Source organism: Ovis aries, chromosome 20 (assembly GCF_016772045.2).
Source record: "Ovis aries strain OAR_USU_Benz2616 breed Rambouillet chromosome 20, ARS-UI_Ramb_v3.0, whole genome shotgun sequence".
NCBI classification, from domain to species: Eukaryota; Metazoa; Chordata; class Mammalia; order Artiodactyla; family Bovidae; genus Ovis; species Ovis aries.
Window position 1 is genome coordinate 24,539,950 of NC_056073.1, and position 20,645 is coordinate 24,560,594.

The 20,645-nt window shown below is 47.2% G+C and overlaps 3 protein-coding genes across 11 annotated transcripts in view; 1 reads left to right on the forward strand and 2 right to left on the reverse strand.

Moving 5' to 3' along the window:
* The window catches only part of EFHC1 (EF-hand domain containing 1), a 42,553-nt gene extending 32,777 nt beyond the window's left edge, over positions 1–9,776 (forward strand). For both annotated transcript variants that reach the window (XM_004018891.6, XM_060403720.1), the window contains 2 exons: positions 7,982–8,192; positions 9,547–9,776. In XM_004018891.6, the coding sequence (XP_004018940.3) occupies positions 7,982–8,192; positions 9,547–9,618 (283 nt within the window). In that variant the 3' untranslated portion in view covers positions 9,619–9,776. The remainder of the gene's footprint in view (positions 1–7,981; positions 8,193–9,546) is intronic.
* Positions 9,777–10,861: 1,085 nt separating this feature from the next.
* Positions 10,862–11,469, reverse strand: LOC101118825 (large ribosomal subunit protein uL22-like). Its single transcript, XM_042237348.2, has one exon. The coding sequence runs from the start codon at positions 11,442–11,444 to the stop codon at positions 10,890–10,892; it is 555 nt and encodes a 184-aa protein (XP_042093282.1). The 5' UTR covers positions 11,445–11,469; the 3' UTR covers positions 10,862–10,889.
* A 3,685-nt stretch (positions 11,470–15,154) lies between these two features.
* Positions 15,155–20,645, reverse strand: part of TRAM2 (translocation associated membrane protein 2) — a 68,334-nt gene continuing 62,843 nt past the window's right edge. For all 8 annotated transcript variants that reach the window (XM_027959148.3, XM_060403722.1, XM_060403721.1 and 5 more), the window contains one exon: positions 15,155–20,260. In XM_027959148.3, coding sequence (XP_027814949.1) covers positions 20,187–20,260 — 74 coding nt within the window. In that variant the 3' untranslated portion in view covers positions 15,155–20,186. The remainder of the gene's footprint in view (positions 20,261–20,645) is intronic.

Below are 20,645 nucleotides of genomic sequence, written 5' to 3' on the forward strand. Positions count from 1 at the left end.
CTCACATCCATACATGACCACTGGAAAAAGCATAGCTTTGACTAGTTGGACCTTCGTTGGCAAAGTAATGTCTCTGCTTTTTAATATGCTGTCTTGGTTTGTCGCATCAGGTGGCCAAAGTATTGGAGCTTCAGCTTGAGCATCAGCCCTTCCAGTGAATATTCAGGGTTGATTTCCTTTAGGACTGACTGGTTTCATCTCCTTGCAGTCCAGGGAGTGCAGTCATCTCACATAGTTACCATTTATTCTTGCGTGTGACTGGTGGGGATGCTTAAAATCTACTCCCTAAGCAAATTTCAAGTATACAGTACTGCTAACTATGGTCACAGCTCATTTATGTTGTCACAAACGGCAAGACTTCTGTTTTAAATCCATTCATCTGTCAGGGGACACTTTGGTTGTTTCCGTATCTTAGCTGTTGTGAATAACGCTGCAGAAAACAGGGGAGCACGTGTGTCTCTTTAGTAGAGATACTAATGTTGTATCCTTCATTGAGATAAACCCAGAAGTGGGATTGCTGGATCGTATGGTCATTCTGTTTTTAACTGTTTAAGGAGCCTTCACACTGTTTTCCATAGTGTAAAATATTTTCCAGCTTTTATTTTCCATAGTGGCTGTGCCAGTTCCCACCGCTGTTGGTGGGAGTGTAAAGGGGTTCCCTTTCACATCCTCACCAACTTGTTCTCTCTTGTCTTTTTGATAATAGCTATCCTAACAGCTGTGAGGTATCTCCTTGTGGTTTGATTTCCATTTCCCTGATAATTAGTGACATTGAACATCTTTCCATGTACCTATTGCCATTTGTGTGTCCTACAAAAATAGCTATTCAGTTCTGCTCATTTTTAAAGTATTTTTTTCTTTGCTGTTGACACATGTGAATTCCTTATATATTTTAGATCTTAACCCCTTATCACATCTATGGTTTGTGCTTTGGTTTGAATGTTTGTGTCCCTCCAAAATTCATGCTGATACCTGATGTGATGCTATTAAGAGGTAGGGCCTTTGGGAGGTTATTAGTGGCTATATAAAAAAGGCCTTAAAAACTCACTAGCCCCCTTCCACAAGGAAGGAAGGACACAGTGAGAGAGCTGTGACCCAGAAGAGAGTCAGCACTAGCCACCATATGTGATCTGTGGCACCAGGATCTTGGACTTCTAACCTCCAGAACTATGATAAATACATTTCTGTTGTTTGTAAGTGATCCAGTCTCTAGTATTTTGTTATAGTAGCCCGAATAGATAGAGTTTGCAAGTGTTTTCTCCCATCCTGTTGATTCTTTTGTATGTCGGTCATTTCCTTTTCTGTGCAGAACCTTTTGACTTTTATGTAGTCCCACTTGTTTGTTTTTGTTGCCAGTGCTTTTGGTGTCATATCCGAAAAATCATTGCCAAGAACAAAGTCAAGGACCTTCTTCCTGTGTTTTCTTCTAGGAGCTTTACAGTTTTCAAGTCTTATGTTTAGGTCTCCAGTACTTTTTGAATTGTATAAAATAAGGATCCAGCTTCATTCTAATTATATAGAATAGTGGATATCCATTTTCCCCAGCAACATTTATTGAAGACTGTCCTTTCTCCATTATGTATTCTTGGGACCCTTATTTCTGGGCTCTCTGTTCTATTCCATTGGTATATGTGTCTGTTTTTAATGCCAGTTCCATACTGATTTGATTACTATAGCTTTACAATACAGTTGGAAATCAGGAAGTGCCATGCCTCCTGCTTTGTTGTTCTTTCTAAGTTTTGACTGTTTGGAGTTTTTTGTAGCTACATACAAGTTTTAGCATTTTGTTTTCTATTTCTGTGAAAAATGCCACTGGAATTTTAGTGGGGATTACATTGAATCTGTAGATGGCTTTGGGTAGTATAAGCATGTTCACTTCAGTTGCTCAGTCATGTCCGACTCTTTGCGACCCCATGAACTGCAGCACGCCAGGCCTCCCTGTCCATCACCAACTCCCGGAGTTCACTCAAACTCACGTCCATTGAGTCAGTGATGCCATCCAGCCACCTCATCCTCTGTCGTCCCTTTCTCCTTCTGCCCCCAATCCCTCCCAGCATCAGGGTCTTTTCCAATGAGTCAACTCTTCGCATGAGGTGGCCAAAGTATTGCAGTTTCAGCTTTAGCATCATTCCTTCCAAAGAACACCCAGGACTGATCCCCTCTAGAATGGACTGGTTGGATCTCCTTGCAGTCCAAGGGACTCTCAAGAATCTTCTCCAACGCCACAGTTAAAAGCATCAATTCTTCGGCACTCAGCCTTCTTCATAGTGCAACTCTTGCATCCATACATGACTACTGGAGAAACCATAGCCTTGACTAGATGGACCTTTGTTGGCAAAATAATGTCTCTGCTTTTGAATATGCTATCTAGGTTGGTCATAACTTTCCTTCCAAGGAGTAAGCATCTTTTAATTTCATGGCTGCAGTCACCATCTGCAGTGATTTTTGGAGCCCCCAAAAATGAAGTCTGACACTGTTTCCACTGTTTCCCTATCTATTTCCCATGAAGTGATGGGACTATAAGCATGTTAACAGTGTTAATTACTCTAATTCAGGAGCATGAAATACTTTCCATCTGTTTGTTGTCTTCAGTTTCTTTCATCAATGTCTTATAGTTTTCAGTGTATAGATCTTTCACCTTGGTTACATTTATTCTAAAATATTTTTAAATGCTATTATAAATGAGACTGTTTTAATTTTTCTTTCAGTAGTTAATTGTTACTGCATTTCATGTTGTTTTGTTCCTAAGTGATGTCCAACTCTTTGTGACCCCATGAACTGCAGCACACCAGACTTCCCTGTCCTTCACTATCTCCCTGAGTTTGTTCAAACTTATGTCTGTTAAGTCAGTGATGCCATCCAACCATCCTATCCTCTGTCAACCCCTTCTCTTGCCCTCAGTCTTTGCCAACATCAGGGTCTTTAACAGAGTCAGCTCTTTGTATTGGGGCCAAAGTATTGGAGCTTCAGCATCAGTCTTTCTGATGAATATTCAGGGTTCATTTCCTTTAGAATTGACTGGTTTGTTATCCTTGCAGTCCAAGGGACTCTTAGGAGTCTTTCCAGCACCACAGTTCAAAAGCCTCAGTTCTTCAGTGTTCAGCCTTCTTTATGGCCCAACTCTCACATGCATACATGACTTCTGGAAAAACCATAGCTTTGACCAGATGGACCATTGTTGGCAAAGCAATGTCTCTGCTTTTTAATACACTGTCTAGGTTTGTCATAGCTTGTCTTCCAAGGAGCAAGTGTCTTTTAATTTCGTGGCTGCAGTCACCATCTCCAGTGATTTTGGAGCCCAAGAAAATAAAATCTGTCTTTGTTTTCACTTTTTCCCCATCTATGTGCCATGAAGTAATGGACTGGATGCCATGACCTTAGTTTTTTTAATGTTGAGCTTTAAGCCACCTTTTTCACTCTCCTCTTTTACCTTCATCAAGAGGCTCTTTAGTTCCTCTTCACTTTCTGCCATTAGGGTGGTATCATCTGCACATCTGAGGTTGTTGATATTTCTCTCAGCAATTTTGATTCCAGCTTGTGCTTCATCCACCCCAGCATTTTGCATGATGTAGTCTGCATAGAAGGCTAAATAAGCAAGGTGACAATATTCAGCCTTGAGGTACTCCTTACCCAATTTTGGACCAGTCTTTTGTTCTCTGTCTGGTTCTATCTGTTGCTTCTTGACCTGCATACAGGTTTCTCAGGAGGCAGGTAAGTTGGTCTGGTATTCCCATCTGTTTTAAGAATTTTCTCGTTTGTTGTGATCCACACAGTCAGAGGCTGTGGTCAATGAAGCAGAAGTGAATGGTTTTTTTTTTTTTTTTTTTTTTTTTTGAGTTCCCTTGCTTTTTCTATGACCCAGCGGATGTTGGCAATTTGATCTCTGGTTTCTTTGCCTTTTCTAAATCCAGCTTGAACATCTGGAAATCCGTGGTTCATGTGCTGCTGAAGCCTAGCTCAAAGGATTTTGAGCATAATTTTGCTGGCATGTGAAAGTTGCATGAGTACAGTTGTGCAGTAATTTGAGCATTCTTTGCCATTCCCTTTCTTTGGGATTGGAATGAAAACTGACCTTTTCCAGTCCTGTGGCCACTGCTGAGTTTTCCACATTTGCTGGCATATTGAGTGCAGCACTTTAACCACATTATCTTTTAGGATTTGAAATAGCTTAGCTGGAATTCCATCACCTCCACTAGCTTTGTTCGTAGTAATGCTTTCTACAGCCCACTTGACTTCACACTCCAGGATATCTGGCTCTAGTTGAGTGATCATACTATTGTGGTTATCCGGGTCATTAAGACCTTTTTTTGTACAGTACTTCTGTGTATTCTTGCCACCTCTTCTTAATCTCTCCTGCTTCTGTTAAGTCCATACCGTTTCTCTGCTTTATTGTGCCCATCTTTGCATGAAATGTTCCCTTAGTAGCTCTAATTTTCTTAGTCTTTCCCATTTTATTGTTTTCCTCTACTTTGCATTGTTCACTTAAGAAGGCTCTCTTATCTCCCTTTGCTATTCTCTGGAACTCTGCATTCAATTGGGTGTATCTTTCCCTTTCTCCTTTGCTTTTGCTTCTCTTCTTTTCTCAGATATTTGTAAAGCCTCCTCAGACAACCACTTTACTTTCTTGCGTTTCTTTTTCTTGGGGATGGTTTTGGTCACCACCTCCTGTATAGTGTAATGAACCTCCATCCTTAGTTCTTTAGGCACTCTGTCTACTATATCTAATTCCTTGAATCTATTCATCACCTCCACTGTATAATCTTAAGAGATCTGATTTAGGCCATACCTAAATGGCCTACTGGTTTTCCTTGCTTTCTTCAATTTGAGTCTGAATTTTGCAATAAGGTGCTCATGATCTGAGCCATAGTCAGCTCCAGATCTTGTGTTTGCTGATGGAACAACAGACTGGTTCCAAATAGGGAAAGGAGTACATCAAGACTGTATATTTTCACCCTGCTTATTTAACTTACATGCAGAGTACATCATGAGAAATGCTGGGCTGGATGAAACACAAGCTGCAATCAAGATTGCTGGGAGACGTATCAATAACCTCAGATATGCAGATGACACCACTCTTAAGGCAGAAAGTGAAGAACTAAAGAGCACCTTGATGAAAGAGGGGAGTGAAAAAGTTGGCTTAAAGCTCAACAATCAGAAAACTAAGATCATGGCATCTGGTCCCATCACTTCATGGCAAATAGATGGGGAAACAGTGACAGACTTTATTTTTTTGGCCCCCAAAATCACTGCAGATGGTGATTGCAGCCATGAAATTAAAAGACGCTTACTCCTTGGAAGGAAAGTTATGACCAACCTAGATAGCACATTAAGAAGCAGAGACATTTCTTTGTCAACAAAGGTCCATCTAGTCAAGGCTATGGTTTTCCCAGTGGTCATGTATGGATGTGAGAGTTGGACTGTAAAGAAAGCTGAACGCCAAAGAATCGATGCTTTTGAACTGTGGTGTTGGAGAAGACTGTTGAGAGTCCATTGGAATATAAGGAGATCCAACCAGTCCATCCTACAGGAGATCAGTCCTGGGTGTTCAATGGAAGGACTGATGCTGAAGCTAAAACTCCAATACTTTGGCTACCTGATTCTAAAAACTGACTCATTTGAGAAGACCCTGATGCTGGGCAAGATTGAAAGTGGGAGGAGAAGGGGACAACAGAGGATGAGATGGTTGGATGGCATCACCGACTCAATGGACATGAGTCTGAGTAAATTCTGGGAATTGGTGATGAACAGGAAGGCCTGGCGTGCTGCAGTTTATGGGGTCACAAAGAGTTGGACGCGACTGAACTGAACTGAACTGAACTGAAAGACTGTATATAAGATCCTGTCATCTGCAGACTGAAACAGTTGTACTTCTTCCTTTTCTCTTTGGGTACCTTTCATTGCTTTTTCTTGCCTAATTTCTCTGGCTAGGTCTCTGTAGGGCTTTCCCAATGGCTCAGCGGTAAAGAATCTGCCTGCAAGGCAGGAGACACAAAAGACTCTGGTTCAGTCCCTGGGTCAGGAAGATCCCCTGGAGGAGGAAATGGCAACCTACTCCAGTATCCTTGCCCAAAAAACTCCATGAAGAGAAGAGCCTGGTGGCCTACAGTCTGAAGGGTCACAAAGAGTTGGCCACAACTGAGTGGGCACACAGGTCTTTGTTGAGTAGAAGTGGCAAGAGTGTGCACCTTTGTCTGGTTCCTGATCTTATAGAATGGGCATCATCGTCTTGTTCACTACAGGGTATGTTATTAGCTGGGGGCTTCTCATGTGTGGCCATTATAACGTTGAGGTACATTCCTTCTCTACCTAATTTATTTGAATTTTCATCATGAAAGGATGTTGAGTTTTGTCAAATGCTTTTTCTGTATGTATTAAGATGATCATATGATTATTATCCTTCATTCTCAGTGTGTATTGATTTCTATATGTTGAACCATACTTGCCTAGTCAGAGTAAATCCCACTTGATGGTGATGTACAATCTTTTAAATGTGCTGTTGAATTGTTTGCTGGTATTTTTGTTGAGGACTTTTGCATTTGTGTTCACCAAGGGTTATTGGTCTGTAATTTTCTTTTCTTGCAGTGTTAGTTTTTGGATTTGATGTCAAAGTATGCTGGCCTTGTATGAATTTGGGAGTGTTTCCTCTTCTTAATTTTTTTTTTTTTTGAGGAGTTTGAAATGGATTGGTATTCTTCCTTAAATGTTTGGTACAGTTCACCATGAAACCATCTGGTCCTGGGAATTTGTTGGGAGATTTTTGATTCCTGATTAATCTTCATATCATTGGTCTGTTTAGATTTTCTATTTCTTTGTGATTCAGGCTTGTTTCTAGGAACTCATCCATTTCTTCCAGGTTATCCAACCTGTTGACAAGTAGATTGTTCATAGTAGTCTCTTCTGATCCTTTGCATTTCTGTGGTATTAGTTGTAATGTCTCCCCTCATTTCTGATTTTGAGTCTTTTTTTAAAAAATATTGGTCAAATTAAGAAGTTTGTCAGTTTTATCTTTTTTTTTTTTAAGTCTTAGTTTCATTTAAGTCTTATCTATCATTTTTCCAGGATCTTTCCTTTCTTTCTGCTCTGCTCTTTCTTCTGCTAACTTTGGGCTTTTGCTTTTATTTTTCTAGTTCCTTGAGGTATAAACTTAGGTTGTTTGAGATCGTTCTTTGTTCTTCCTTTGGGCTGCACTGCATGGCTCATGGGATCTTAGTTCCTTCCTCAGGGACTGAACTTGGGCCACAGCAGTGAAAGCACCGAGTCCTAACCACTGGACTGCCCAGGAACTCCTTCTTTTTCTTTATTGCTGTAAACTTCCCTCTTAGAACTGCTTTTGTTGTATCCCATAAACTTTGGTATGTGGTACAGGGGACCAGTGAACCACACAGGTTGGAACTGTGTGAGTGTACTTATATGCAGATTTTTTTTTTTTTTCAGTGAATATGTATTGCACTACTACACAATCCTCAATGGGTTGAAACTGTGGATACAGAACCACCACACATTTGGAGGGCTGACTATAAGTTATACTTAGATTTTTGACTGTGTGGAGGGCTGATGCCCTAAACCCTGCTTCTGTTCAAGGGTCAAATGTATATCCATTTTTGTTTGTTTCTAGATATTTTATTTCTCTTTTACTTTGATTTCTTCATCACACTACTTTTAGGCATCTGTTTCTAAGAACATTCGTCTCTAGGTGATGCAGCACAGATGACAGTCATGTGACTCCCACAGACGCCTGGCTTGGAGGTGGCCTGCAGTGGCGGTAGGTCCGGCTTTTTGTGGTGCCAGTATTTGACAGATGGTAGCGAGGGAGGCTGAGCTACAGACATGAACAGTTACTGATCAGCTCAGCATCAAACCTGTGTCATTAGAGGCTTCCCCAGCTCTAATGAGAGCTTCACCATGAGAGAACTTTGGTCACCGAGATAAGACCATTGGAAAATGAACACCATGTCCAGCCATTTCTTTCCTATCTCCACAGCCAGCGAGTGGAAGAGGAACCGGGTGTGCAGGACATGGAGGCCCTGATAGACACGATCCAGAAGCAACTGAAAGATCGCCCGTGCAGCGACAACATCCGTGAGGCCTTTCAGATCTATGACAAGGAAGCTTCAGGATACGTGGACAGGGAGACGTTCTTTAAAATTTGTGGCTCTTTCCAACTCCCAGTTGATGACTCCTTGATTAAGGAGGTGAGCAGGAGTTACTTTTCCGGGCTAATTGCGGAGGCTGGGCACTGCTCACTCACTCCCAAAGGCAGCTGCATGTGTATTTTAACTGGGGAAGCTTTGGGGTGCTCAAATCAGATCTCCCATTCAGTCCTGATTATGGCATTTGTCCTTGACTCTTAGCATTGGTAGGTCATTCCTAATGCTGTTGTAGGGCATCTCTTTAAGGGGGCAGCGTTCAGACAGCAGAGCGGCCAATGAGCCATGTGGGTGCTGAAGGAGGGTGGTCACCAAGGGCAGATGGAAAAGCTGGACTGAGCAGGATGATGGGAGCCTCTGACACCTTCACAGGTGACGCCTACGCTTGTCCATTGGTAGGGCCGGCATGGGAGAAGGTGTGACCACTGACCCAGGTCCATGGCCAGCTGGACATTCTCCTCTTAGAGCTTCCATGAGGGAGCTGAGAGGGCATTTCATGCCTCTTTCTCTTCATAAATCCCTTTGACCAAGTTCAGGATGTCTATCAGGACTAGAAGTTAGGACAGGCTTTCTCCCTCAGTTGCCAATGACAGTGGCTGATATTATGAGACATTCTCACTGATGCAGAGTATTGTGGTTCTGAAGTCCTTCTTAATGACACTTTAGCATAGTGGGATGCTGGGAAGTTAAGAGTCATTTAGGGAAAGCTTTTGTTTGGGATTGGTGTGACTAGCTTAGGGACAAGAATTTGTCAGACAGGAACCTTAGCAAGGAGTGAGGAGGCAGGTGGAAGGATAACATCAGCTTTTCCCTGCTTTTGGACTCAAACTGAGACGTCGGCTCTTCCTTGGTCTCGAGACTGCTGGCCTTCAGCAGTCTCACGCGGGCAAAATGCCCATCTGGCTTCCCAAGCCTCAGACCAGTAGCATGTCCAGCCTTTGATTTTTACGTCATTTGTGTCGCCTGTGACCTGACATGGGAGCTGCATCAGGGGGTGGGGTAGGGATGGGTCTGCACACATCTTTTAACCACAGTGGGTCAGTGCACTTACTGCCACTCATAGATGAGTTTCAGGAGATCTGGTGTTAGCAGTGACATAACTATATTTTTCTTTTAGGCTATGATAACACCAGCCCTGATGGATAGCCTTGTAACTGAATATAAGAACAAAAATGCTTTGAAAATGACAAGTATTCTTATGTTAGACCTGAAACCTTGGGCAGGCCATTTACACCATCTGAGCTTTCTTTTCATGAAGCATTAAGATTGGGAAAGGCGCCCAAGATCATTTCCGATCAGTTGAGGGTATAAACAGTTGAGCTGTTACACAATGTGGGGGGCGGTCACTAAAGAGGCTCTGCTGTGGAGCTGAAAGCAGCCTCCTGTCTCTCACCTGCAGCTCATCAGAATGTGCTCTCATGGAGAAGACAAGATTGACTACTATAACTTCGTCCGTGCTTTCTCCAGCTGACCTGCTGAGAACAGAACGCAGCACAGTATGTTGACTTTGAGCCTCCGTCTACCTGTACTCCTCATAGAGGCATTTACAGCCTTCTTGAAATTCCATTTCTATTTTGGTTCTTATATTTCACTACCACTGAAGTCTAAATTAAATTGGATCTTGTAGGAGCTAAGGGTGGTATCTTATTTAGGGAAGGGGACAGGGGTATTGTGATGGTTAATTCTGTGTGTCAGCTTGACTAAATATGGGTGCCTGGACATTTCTGGGTGTGTCTGTGAGGCTGTTTCTGGATGAGGTTACCATCCGAGTTGGTGGATGGAGGAAAGCACACGGCCCCCTCCAGGATGGGAGCCCCTCACCCCTCACTAAAGGCTTGAAGAGAACAAAAAGGCTGACCCTACCCTGATAAGAGAGGACTCCTCCAGCCTGCCGTGACATCAGCTTTCCCCTGCTTTGGGGCTCAGACTGAGACATCTGCTCTTCCTTGGTCTCAAGGCTGCTGGCCTTCAGACTTAGTTCTCAACAAGTCTCCAGACTGCTGACTACAGATACTAGAGCTTGTTATGCTCCACAGTTACAAGAACCAGTTCCTTATAATCAGTCCCTTTCTCTCTATATATAGAGCCTATTGGTTCTAGTTCTCTGGAGAAAGAACCCTGATTAATGCAGGAGTAGAATGATTAGGAGCAGGACGGATAGAATTTGCTCAGAGAGACATCATGTGGGGTGTGGTATTGCTGCCAGACCACCCCTCCCCCTAGCCGGGTAGAGAAGTATACACCGTTTTTCAACTGCAGTTCTAGGCCCCTTAGTAGACCTGCATTTTAAAAAATTAGATATTAAGTTGGTACAAATGTAACTGCACCAAATGCAGTTACAAATGTTTTAGACCATGAATTTTAAATCATTGCAACAAGGCTCTGCTGCTGCTGCTGCTAAGTCGCTTCAGTTATGTCCGACTCTGTGCGACCCCATAGACGGCAGCCCACCAGGCTCAAACACATCAAATAAATATAAAATAAACAGCAAGTAATAAGTCGTTAGCAAAAAAAAAAGCAACAAAGCAAGAAATGTGGATTAAAATGATGTATAACATAACTACATTTAAGAATGTATTCCGACATCAAATGACAAAGTTCAACCATGCCAAACCGCAATTACTTTTGCACCAACCTGAAGAAAGCTGAGTGCTGAAGAACTGATGCTTTTGAACTGTGGTGCTGGAGAAGACTCTTTTTTTTTTTTTTTAAACTTTTATTTGCATTTATTTTTTGCGGCATTTATTCCCGGGCCATAAGTTTTTGTTTCTTCAGTTTCTTCTGGGATATCTTTTTCTTCTGTGCAACCTCCTCTTCTGGTTTAGGAACAATCTGTTCTTTTTCAGTAAGGATCATCTCAATGTGGCAGGGAGAGCTCATGTAGGGGTTGATCCGACCGTGAGCTCTGTAAGTCCTGCGTCGCATCTTGGGGGCTTTGTTCACTTGGATGTGCTCAATGACCAGAGAATCTACATCTAAGCCCTTAAGTTCAGCATTACTCTCTGCATTTTTGAGCATGTGTAGTAAAAATTCAGCACTCTTTTTGGGCCATTGACCCTGAGTCCAGCCCCACTGTTTGGCCTGTGCACACCTGCCAACTCCACCGTTGTAGCGGCGGAACCGCACACACTGCTTCTTTAACGTGACGTCCTTCAGATACTTGGTGGCTTTTCGGATATGCATACCCTTTATGGCCTGGGCGGTTTCACGAGTGTTCTTAAAGTGTACACGAAGATTTGAACCTCTTGATTTGCATGATTTTGTGGGGTTTTCTGGGTCAAGTGAATAGCGCACCATTTTTAGGAGTCACCTCAGGCCGCTTACCGGAAAAAAAAAAAAGCTGGAGAAGACTCTTGAGAATCCTTTGGACTGCAAGGAGATCCAACCAGTCCATTCTGAAGGAGATCAGCCCTGGGTGTTCTTTTGGAAGGAATGATGCTAAAGCTGAAACTCCAGTACTTTGGCCACCTCATGTGAAGAGGCCACCTCACTGGAAAAGACTCTGATGCTGGGAGGGATTGGGGGCAGGAGGAGAAGGGGATGACAGAGGATGAGATGGCTGGATGGCATCACTGACTCGATGGACGTGAGTCTGAGTGAACTCCGGGAGTTGGTGATGGACAGGGAGGCCTGGCGTGCTGCAATTCATGGGGTCACAAAGAGTCGGACACGAGTGAGCGACTGAACTGAACTGAACTGAAAGGAACAGGAACTATCACAGGGTGGTACACTAATTCATATTGTTTCATGAAATGTTTGTTTCATGAGTCATGATGTATAATGTATTTCTTGATGTTGGCTGTAGCTTAAAAAAAAAAAAAATTAGAGAGCCTGGCCTCAAGATAAGCAGAACAGATTAGAATAACAGCTCCTGGTTATCAACCAGGCTCTGATGAACTTTCCAAAGTCCAGAAGCAGGGCTACTCCTCAGCTGAAGTCAGCCACCAGCTTCACCTTTATAAGCACCATCTTGAATTCCTCCCCACCAGTACTCCATCTGTACTCCCAGGGGCCTGAAAAGACCATCTAGTCAAGCCTGTTACCTGTAGGCTTCAGAGGTATCTGAGAAGATGTATCTAGATTTCCAGGAGATCAAGGGTCACTTGGATGAGTGAATATCCTGCTGGTGTAGGACCACGAGCCTGTTCCTATGAGAAATTAATTCGAGTGCTCTGTTCAAACCACAAGCTTAGTGTTCACTGTCCCTAAATCTCACCACCACCATTCCCTCCAAAAACAAGCAAGCAAGCAAACCAATCCCAAAGAAAGGCAATGCCAAAGAATGCTCAAACTACCGCACAGTTGCACTCATCTCACATGCTAGTAATGCTCAAAATTCTCTAAGCCAGGCTTCAGCAATACATGAACCGTGAACTTCCAGGTGTTCAAGCTGGTTTTAGAAAAGGCAGAGGAACCAGAGATCAAATTGCCAACATCTGCTGGATCATGGAAAAAGCAAGAGAGTTCCAGAAAAACATCTCTTTCTGCTTTATTGACTATGCCAAAGCCTTTGACTGTGTGGATCACAATACACTGTGGAAAATTCTGAAAGAGATGGGAATACCAGACCACGTGACCTGCCTCTTGAGAAACCTGTATGCAGGTCAGGCAGGAAGCAACAGTTAGAACTGGACATGGAACAACAGACTGGTTCCAAATAGGAAAAGGAGTGCGTCAAGGCTGTATATTGTCACCCTGCTTATTTAACTTCTATGCAGAGTACATCATGAGAAACGCTGGGCTGGAAGAAGCACAAGCTGGAATCGATGATGGCCGGGAGAAATATCAATGACCTCAGATATATCAATGACACCACCCTTATGGCAGAAAGAGGAACTAAAAAGCCTCTTGATGAAAGTGAAAGAGGAGAGTGAAAAAGTTGGCTTAAAGCTCAACATTCAGAAAACAAAGATCATGGCATCTGGTCCCATCACTTTATGGGAAATAGATGGGGAAACAGTGGAAAGAGTGGCAGACTTTATTTTTTGGGGCTCCAAAATCACTGCAGATGGTGACTGCAGCCATGAAATTAAAAGACGCTCACTCCTTGGAAGGAAAGTTATGACCAACCTAGATAGCATATTCAAAAGCAGAGTCATTACTTTGCCGACAAAGGTCCGTCTAGTCAAGGCTATAGTTTTTCCAGTGGTCACGTATGGATGTGAGAGTTGGACTGTGAAGAAAGCTGAGTGCTGAAGAATTGATGCTTTTGAACTGTGGTGTTGGAGAAGACTCTTGAGAGTCCCTTGGACTGCAAGGAGATCCAACCAGTCCATTCTGAAGGAGATCAGCCCTGGGTGTTCTTTGGAAGGACTGATGCTGAAGCTGAACCTCCAATACTTTGGCCACCTCACGTGAAGAGTTGACTCATTGGAAAAGACTCTGATGCTGGGAGGGATTGGGGGCAGGAGGAGAAGGGGACGACAGAGGATGAGATGGCTGGATGGCATCACCGACTCGATGGACATGAGTTTGGGTAAACTCCGGGAGTTGGTGATGGACAGGGAGGCCTGGCATGCTGTAGTTCATGGGGTCGCAAGGAGTTGGACCCGACTGTGCAGCCAACCGCCTCCCCCAAAACACTGAGCACAGGTGAGCGAGGCAGCTCAGAAAGTCCGACCGCTCAGGTCACCCAGCCCATCCAGCTGAGCCCCTGGCTCTCCTGCGCCTTTGCCTCAGGTGCACGGTTCCTGCTTGGTCCTCACAGCCCGTGTGTGTCCCTCAGCCAACTGCACCCATCTCCTAAGCTCGCTCTGGAGATGGGCAACAGGCCACCTGACTGTGCCAGCTGTGTCCCTTGCCCACCGCTAGTACCAGCACTCGGGCAGCATCTATTCAGCACCGACACTGACATCTGGTGGCTTCTACACAGACTCAGCCCCATTGTCTTTTAGCCAGGTGACGCCATAACACAGTCGTCCTCCCTTATCCACACCTTCACTTTACAATTACCACAGCAAGCCATGGTCTGAAAATATTAGATGGGAAGTTCCAGAGCTGCTTTGTAAGTTTTAAATTGCGTGCCATTCTGAGTACTGTGCTGGCTCTTGCACCATCCCGCTCTGTCCCACCCGGGATCCCCAGCCATAAGCGTTGAGACCCAGGATCGCCCCAAGCAGGTGCGCTTCCTCCTGACGTGTGGTCAGGTCAGCGGTAGCCCAAGGCTGCATCATGTGTGCATCATGGGTGCTCACGTCACCCCACCACACAGCCAGGCAGCTCACATCATGAGGAGGAGGAGTCAGCACAGTTAAGACAAAATCTGTAGAGACCGCACTCACATAGCTTTCCTTATGGTGTATGTTTGTAACTGTTCATCTCTGTGCCTAATTTATAGACTTCACTGTAGGTAGGTAGGTATAGGAAAACACAGTGTGTACAGGGCCCAGTCCTGTCTGGGGTTTCAGGGACCCACCGAGGGTCTCAGAACACACCCATGGATGACGGGGAGCCGCACGCAGGCATCGGGCACAGTGCGCCGCCTCCTGGAGCTGCCTCACCACCCCCACCCCACGTCGGCACACTCCTGTCCACATTTACACCTCCTGTTACAGGCACAAGTGAAAGAGCCGTTCTGCTACCCACCACTCAAAATAACTGACTTGTTCTCTGTCCTTAATTCCAGCTCCCTTACTCACATGACCACAATAAACTATCTCAAAAGATATGCAAGAAATTACTAACAGTGAAAAACATTAGAAATGAGGTTGAAATGGAGGCAAACTCATTCTTCATATAAAAGCACACTTGAGAATACAAATTTAAGATTACAGTTGGTGCAAGTTCTTACAAAAAAGAAAGTTGCCAGCAATATCACTATTTTCAAACAATCTCAATTTTAACCTTTTCAATCTTCAGGGGAAGAAACATACTCTATAAATGCATTGAAGCAACACCCTAATCAATTCCCATAGAGCCATCTGACTTCAAGGTGAAATAAAATAACTGCAACTTTAAACAGCAAACGTGAGCATCCAGGTAAAAAGGAATTATACCTGAGACAATTAGACTAATAATTCTATGCCTTTTATTCAGTTATTTCAAAAATATTTGATCATTTGTTTCAAAATGTACATTAAAAAAAATTCATACAAAACTGTAATTTGTTTTAAAATTGGACAGAAACAGTGGGAAAAGGATTTGGAAAAAAGTTCACTGAAAGTAAAAAGAGCCCCCTCAAAAAAAAAAAAAAAAAACCCTTTTACATGAAAGCATAAATACGGCAGGTACAAATTTTCCTTGAGTTCCTTGTTGGAAATTTGGTCCATAACATGAACAGGCTGAAGTGGAAAAGTGAAGAGATACTTCGTCCACATCTGCATTATGAGTTGCTCAGGGCACCAGCAGCCTCAGCTCATCCTTCAGATGTTTATTAAACAAGAGAAACTGAAAAAGATGAGGTGTAAAGTCTCGTCACAGAAACACTTGACTCTGTACCCAAGGAGATGGTGGCACTTGCCACCGGTCAGATGCAACTGGGTGACCAGGGGTGTCCACACACAGCTGATTCCCGGGAAAACCTCCCTCCTCTCCAAACAAACTCTTGAACGCTTTCAGCGAAGTGCTGGGGATGCCTCGGGTGTCTCACAGATCTTATTCCCAGATGCTAACCTATTAATGCCCCATCATGAGGATGGTTTTTTTTTTTTTTTTTTCGTTTTTAAACAGTTTAAAAAATACAGGGACTTCTAAGACGATGCTATAATGTTCCACTAGAGTGCCACCAAGGTCACGAGAACGACAACAGAAGGAGCGTGGCTACCGTTTCTTCTGTGGGGATGACGACCACCCTCCCATGGGTTCCGTCCTGCCCCAGTGGCCGAGCACTGCAAGGGACAGACAGCCTGTGGGAAAGACCACTGGCTGGGAGAGTTATTGCACAACCCGGAAGAGTGAGGAGGTGGCGGGGAGGGGCGGGCGAGGGGGAGCTGATGCTCAGCAAGGTAACACTGCGTGGAGGGGGCGTCTGCCACAGCCCAGCAGGACCCACGACAGACGGGCAGCTGTGAGTAACACTTGTGACCGGAAATAAGAGTAAACACCTTCTGCATAAACTTTGGGTTGAATGGGAAACAGATGAGAAGAGGCTACTGCAAGGATACCTTTTCTTCTACATGTTGGGGAGCTGGATGAACAGGGTTCAGCACATGGGCCAGAGGCATGGTGGCCTGGTGCCCAGGGAGCCCCGAGCTTCCCTGATGGGCAGGTGCCCGCAGAGGGGCCCTCACAAGCACCTGGACTCCAGGAGGAATTGGAAACCACCAGGTCCTGACAACGGGCGGGGGTGAGGCTAGGATGAATGAGGGGAAACTGTCACAGTCCGTGTCCCTTTTCCACGTAGCTGTACTGGGGCCGGGGGCTGGCCACGCAGTGCAGGTGGAGGCCAGGAGACCCCGGCAAGTAAGGCACTTCTGACAAAAAGATACAGGATCAGCTCAGGGCAGAGAAAGGCCTTGCAGCGCCAGCGCCCCCGTGCTTCCTGGGGACCTCCATAAAACAGAGCGAGCTGGTAAAGGTAGGCGGCTGGGGGACCCATGGTCTTTCACAGCCTTCGGAAAGGAATTACTACTCACGCAAGAACTGACAGAGAAGTTGGTGAAGGCCCCTCCCTGAGCCAGCCATGCCAGGAAAGAGACTCAACTTAGGTCCCACGTGATCTGTCAGCCCAGTTGTGCAGTCGTGCCTAAGCCCTCCTGAGGAGAGGGCCGCGAGCTAGGATGGCAGTGGGGAGGGATAAAGACCACTCGGCGGTCCTGACTCACAAGCCTGTGGCCACACTCCACAGGGTCAGGCCGTGACCCTCAGGAGGGGGGTCTGTTCACTGGGACACGGGGGCCCCTGCAGGCATGTGAGTCACGTGCAGACCTCCCAGCCTTCTTGGCCCCCTGGCCTAGGACAGACCAACAGGGAGGCCAAAGCCCAGGAAAGAACCCAAAAGGCTGCAAGGAGCAGCCACTTCAGACTTGAAAAGGAACCCAGAACGGGGGCGCACACCCTGCCCCTACTTCCTCCTCAGCACCGAGGAACAGTCAAAGGGGACGAGAAAGAAGGTCCCCAAAGCAAACCCAGCCATGCGCATCCCGGAACACCCGGCCCAGCTCCAGGGCTTTCCAGTCAACAGCAGCCTCTGCAGGTGGCCAGGGCAGGGATCTAGTCTGGTTTCTGAAGTGTGGTAGCTCCGCTTGGGACAGAAATGGGAGAGGTCCTCGTTGGGAAAGGATGCAGGTCTGCAGACACATGCAGGGCTAGGACTGACCAGGCCCAGCTCGGCCTGCTCCTGGGTCCCCCAGAACTGCCCTGCCTTCAGAAGGGGCACCTATAACCAAGGAATAATATGCAGATATCAGAACCTGGAGCGAGAAAACAACTTCCCATCACAGAGCCTCCAGAGAGGGTTAGGCTTGCCACCCCAGGGCCTCCTCTCCCATGCTACCAGATGCCCCCACACATGCCAGCCAATGCTGCTGGGGTGGGGCGGGGCTGCTGAGGTAGGTAAGTGTCTGCTCGGCTCCTGCCAGATGGTGCTAAGCAGCCTCTCAAACTTGGGGGCGAGTGGCCGGGCCATCACAGAGGATTTGAGACTGAAGAACAGAGCCAGACTGGCCAAACCAAGACAAGGCAGCCACAGTTCTCAGGACCAAGTGGAGCTGAGATCTTTCGGCCCCTGGCCACACACTGTGAGCCAACTTGCCACAGGCCTGGCTCTGCTCTGAAGCGAATGTGCCAGGCATGCCTGGGGTGACAGGCACCTAGTTATCCTCTCAGCCTCCCCTCAAATCACTCCTGAAGCTGGCGGGTGGGACACTAGCCTCCCATAATGTTCTTGGGGGCTTCACGTGGCGGGGAAGATTTCCCCAATTCTCACCGGGGAACTGACCCCATCATTTAGGACGCAGGGAGAGCTGGCCCGGCCCCGGGTTGGTGGTACCACCGTGAGGCACACGGTATCATGGAGACCAAGGGCACACCAAACACCTGTGTTCTGTCCGTGATCACCTTGGTACCCGAGAAGGGACGCAGCTCTGGGCAGGGCCTCAGCTGCGGCTCCCTCCTCCCTGGCCCAGCGAGAAGACAGGAGGCTGCAGGGCTCCCCAGCATGGGGGATGGCCTCCGGGGAGCAGTGCCAAGGACACCTAGAGAGGACTAGGCCGGGCGTGAGGCCAGCAGGGGCTGAGGAGGCCGCAGGCTGACCTGGGCTACATACACAGCATCCCCGGGCAAGCAAGAGCAGAAACTTGGCTACAGCTGCGAGCGGGGAGGGGAACTATTTGAACAGCCGAGGGCATTCTAGACTGGGTCCGCTCAGTTGGTACAAGCCATCCTTTCACCAACATTCTCCCTTGCAGCCCAGATAAGTGTCAGGGAAGGAGAAGATGGGAGAAACTCACGTTTTCACAAGCATTGTCCCTCTCCTAATGATAATCAAGAACCCCTTCCCCTCTCCAGGGCCTCATCCTGAGCAGAGAGGCAAGGGACTACCAGGCTGTCAGGAAGCAAATCCCAGGCACTGGGAGGTTAAATCTTTCTGGGGCAAGTGACCTGGAGAAGGAAGCTGCCTTGATGAAGAGACTCATCTCCCCCGTGCTGGGTAATAACTCAAGGTTTACTTCTGATGTCAGGAAGAAGAGCAGCCCCTCACATGGCACTACCATGCCTGCTCCCACCAGCTCCACACGGCACTCAGGGCTCCTCCTGAGAGCCTCGCTCCCTGCTGGAGTCCCCACAAGGCACTGTGAGGCCTGGAAGCCTTGTCTTTGGGGGGGTTGGGGAGGAACACATCGGGGGAAGGTGCAAAAAGACTCCCATCAACAAGGCTAGGTCTGCCCTCCTAACCAGCAGATTGATTCTGAGTCAGCCTGGGCTTATACCGTCTAAAATGCTGTGGGCGTGCTCAGCAAACAGCAGCAGACAACGACAACAACTCCATAGGACAGTCAGCAAGTGAGGCTCGCGGGTGAGGGGCCTAGGTGACCCTCGCTGGGGCACCAGGGGTCACCGGGGAGCTTAGTGTTCCTGCAGCGAGAGAGATGAAGTCAGGGGCAAGGCCAGCCCCCAACAGGCAGGGCTGCTGGGTTTAGAACCGGCGTGTCCCCTGCCGGGCTGTCTGTTAACTGCTGTTTGGTTTGGTTGCTGGTGAATGACAGGAAGAGCAGTGCAGCTGGACGTGCCGCAGAAGGCCAGGTCGACGCAGTCGTTTCTGCTACGTTACCTCTCTGGAGGCGCCCGCCACGCTGGTCACTTTGCTCTTGCTGTAGAGTGGGATGACTCGTCCTCCTCTAGCAGGGCCCCAACAGAGAGCAGGGGTGGCTGCCGATGCATGACCAGCCACGGGACCCAACTCAGTCACCACCGTCCTTCTGGAACGCGTCGTCACGTCCCAAAGCCAAATGCCTTGGCACTTAGGACTAGAAAGGGCCCCCGGGATGGGGGAGGGGGTGCGCTCAAGATGGCATGTGCAGAACCAGAATCATACATCTCGTCAGTTCATCAGCACCTAGAAGATGATGATCCAAGAGGGTTGGTCTCTCCTCCTGCTGCCCATCCGCACAGAGATCACCGAGGGGCCACTGCCGGCCTGGCGGAGGCTCCATGGCACGGGGTGGCCGACTCAAGTCCCAGGGACTGGGTGTTGGATGGCCAGCACTGCAGGCTTAGCCTCCTCTTGTAAAAAATCAGACATGGAGAAATTGCACGATAAGGGACACTAACGAGTAGAAAGAGAAACAAGCCACGAAGGAAGAGAAAGAAGAGGCCAACAGAAGAGGAACTGTGAGAGAGCCTGGGCTTCTAGCAAACCCCACCCAGGACAGAGGTGAGGAGGTGAGGCGGTCTGAGGAAGGGAGAGAGGGAGATTTTTGGTTTTATTGAGAACGGTTCATGGAGGAAGAAGAGGAGACAGCTGAGACATGAGGAAGAGGAAAAGGCCCTGTGTGAAGACGGGATTGTGCTGTTTGAGGCGGGGCGTCTGCAGCTGGAAGGCGGGTGGGGGCGCTCCCTGCTGGCCCCCACGAGAGGATTCCTGTTCTCAGCACTTTGGCCTTAAGGAGACTTCAGTTTCTTAGTCCGTGTGGAGGCTCCGTTCTCGGCTTTCACCACCCCATTTTCGTGGTAACCTGGGAATGAAAGGAGATGGACGTGGTGTTTCTGTTGCGTCTGAAACGGGAGGCGGGGGGTGGGGGTGGAAGGGTGGGGAGAGGCCTGGCAGCCCTGTGGCTCTGCACGGGACAAGCCGAGGGGACCCAGGCTGCAGCCCCCCATGGCGAAGGACACCAGCAGGCCACTTCCGGGGACTCCTGATCCCCTCTAAGGTGGGTGGTCTCTGTCCTTCAGCAGGAGGGGCTGAGGTGACACAGTCACTGAGGCCAGCCTAGACCCTCCCTGAAATCACTCTAAGGCCTCTGGAGTCCTCAGCTCCCCTCAGGCCCCTGCAGGGCACTGGCCGGCTTCAGCAAAGCTTCAGGGAACCTGACCGGCCAGACAGGAGGAGGTGGAGAGGCT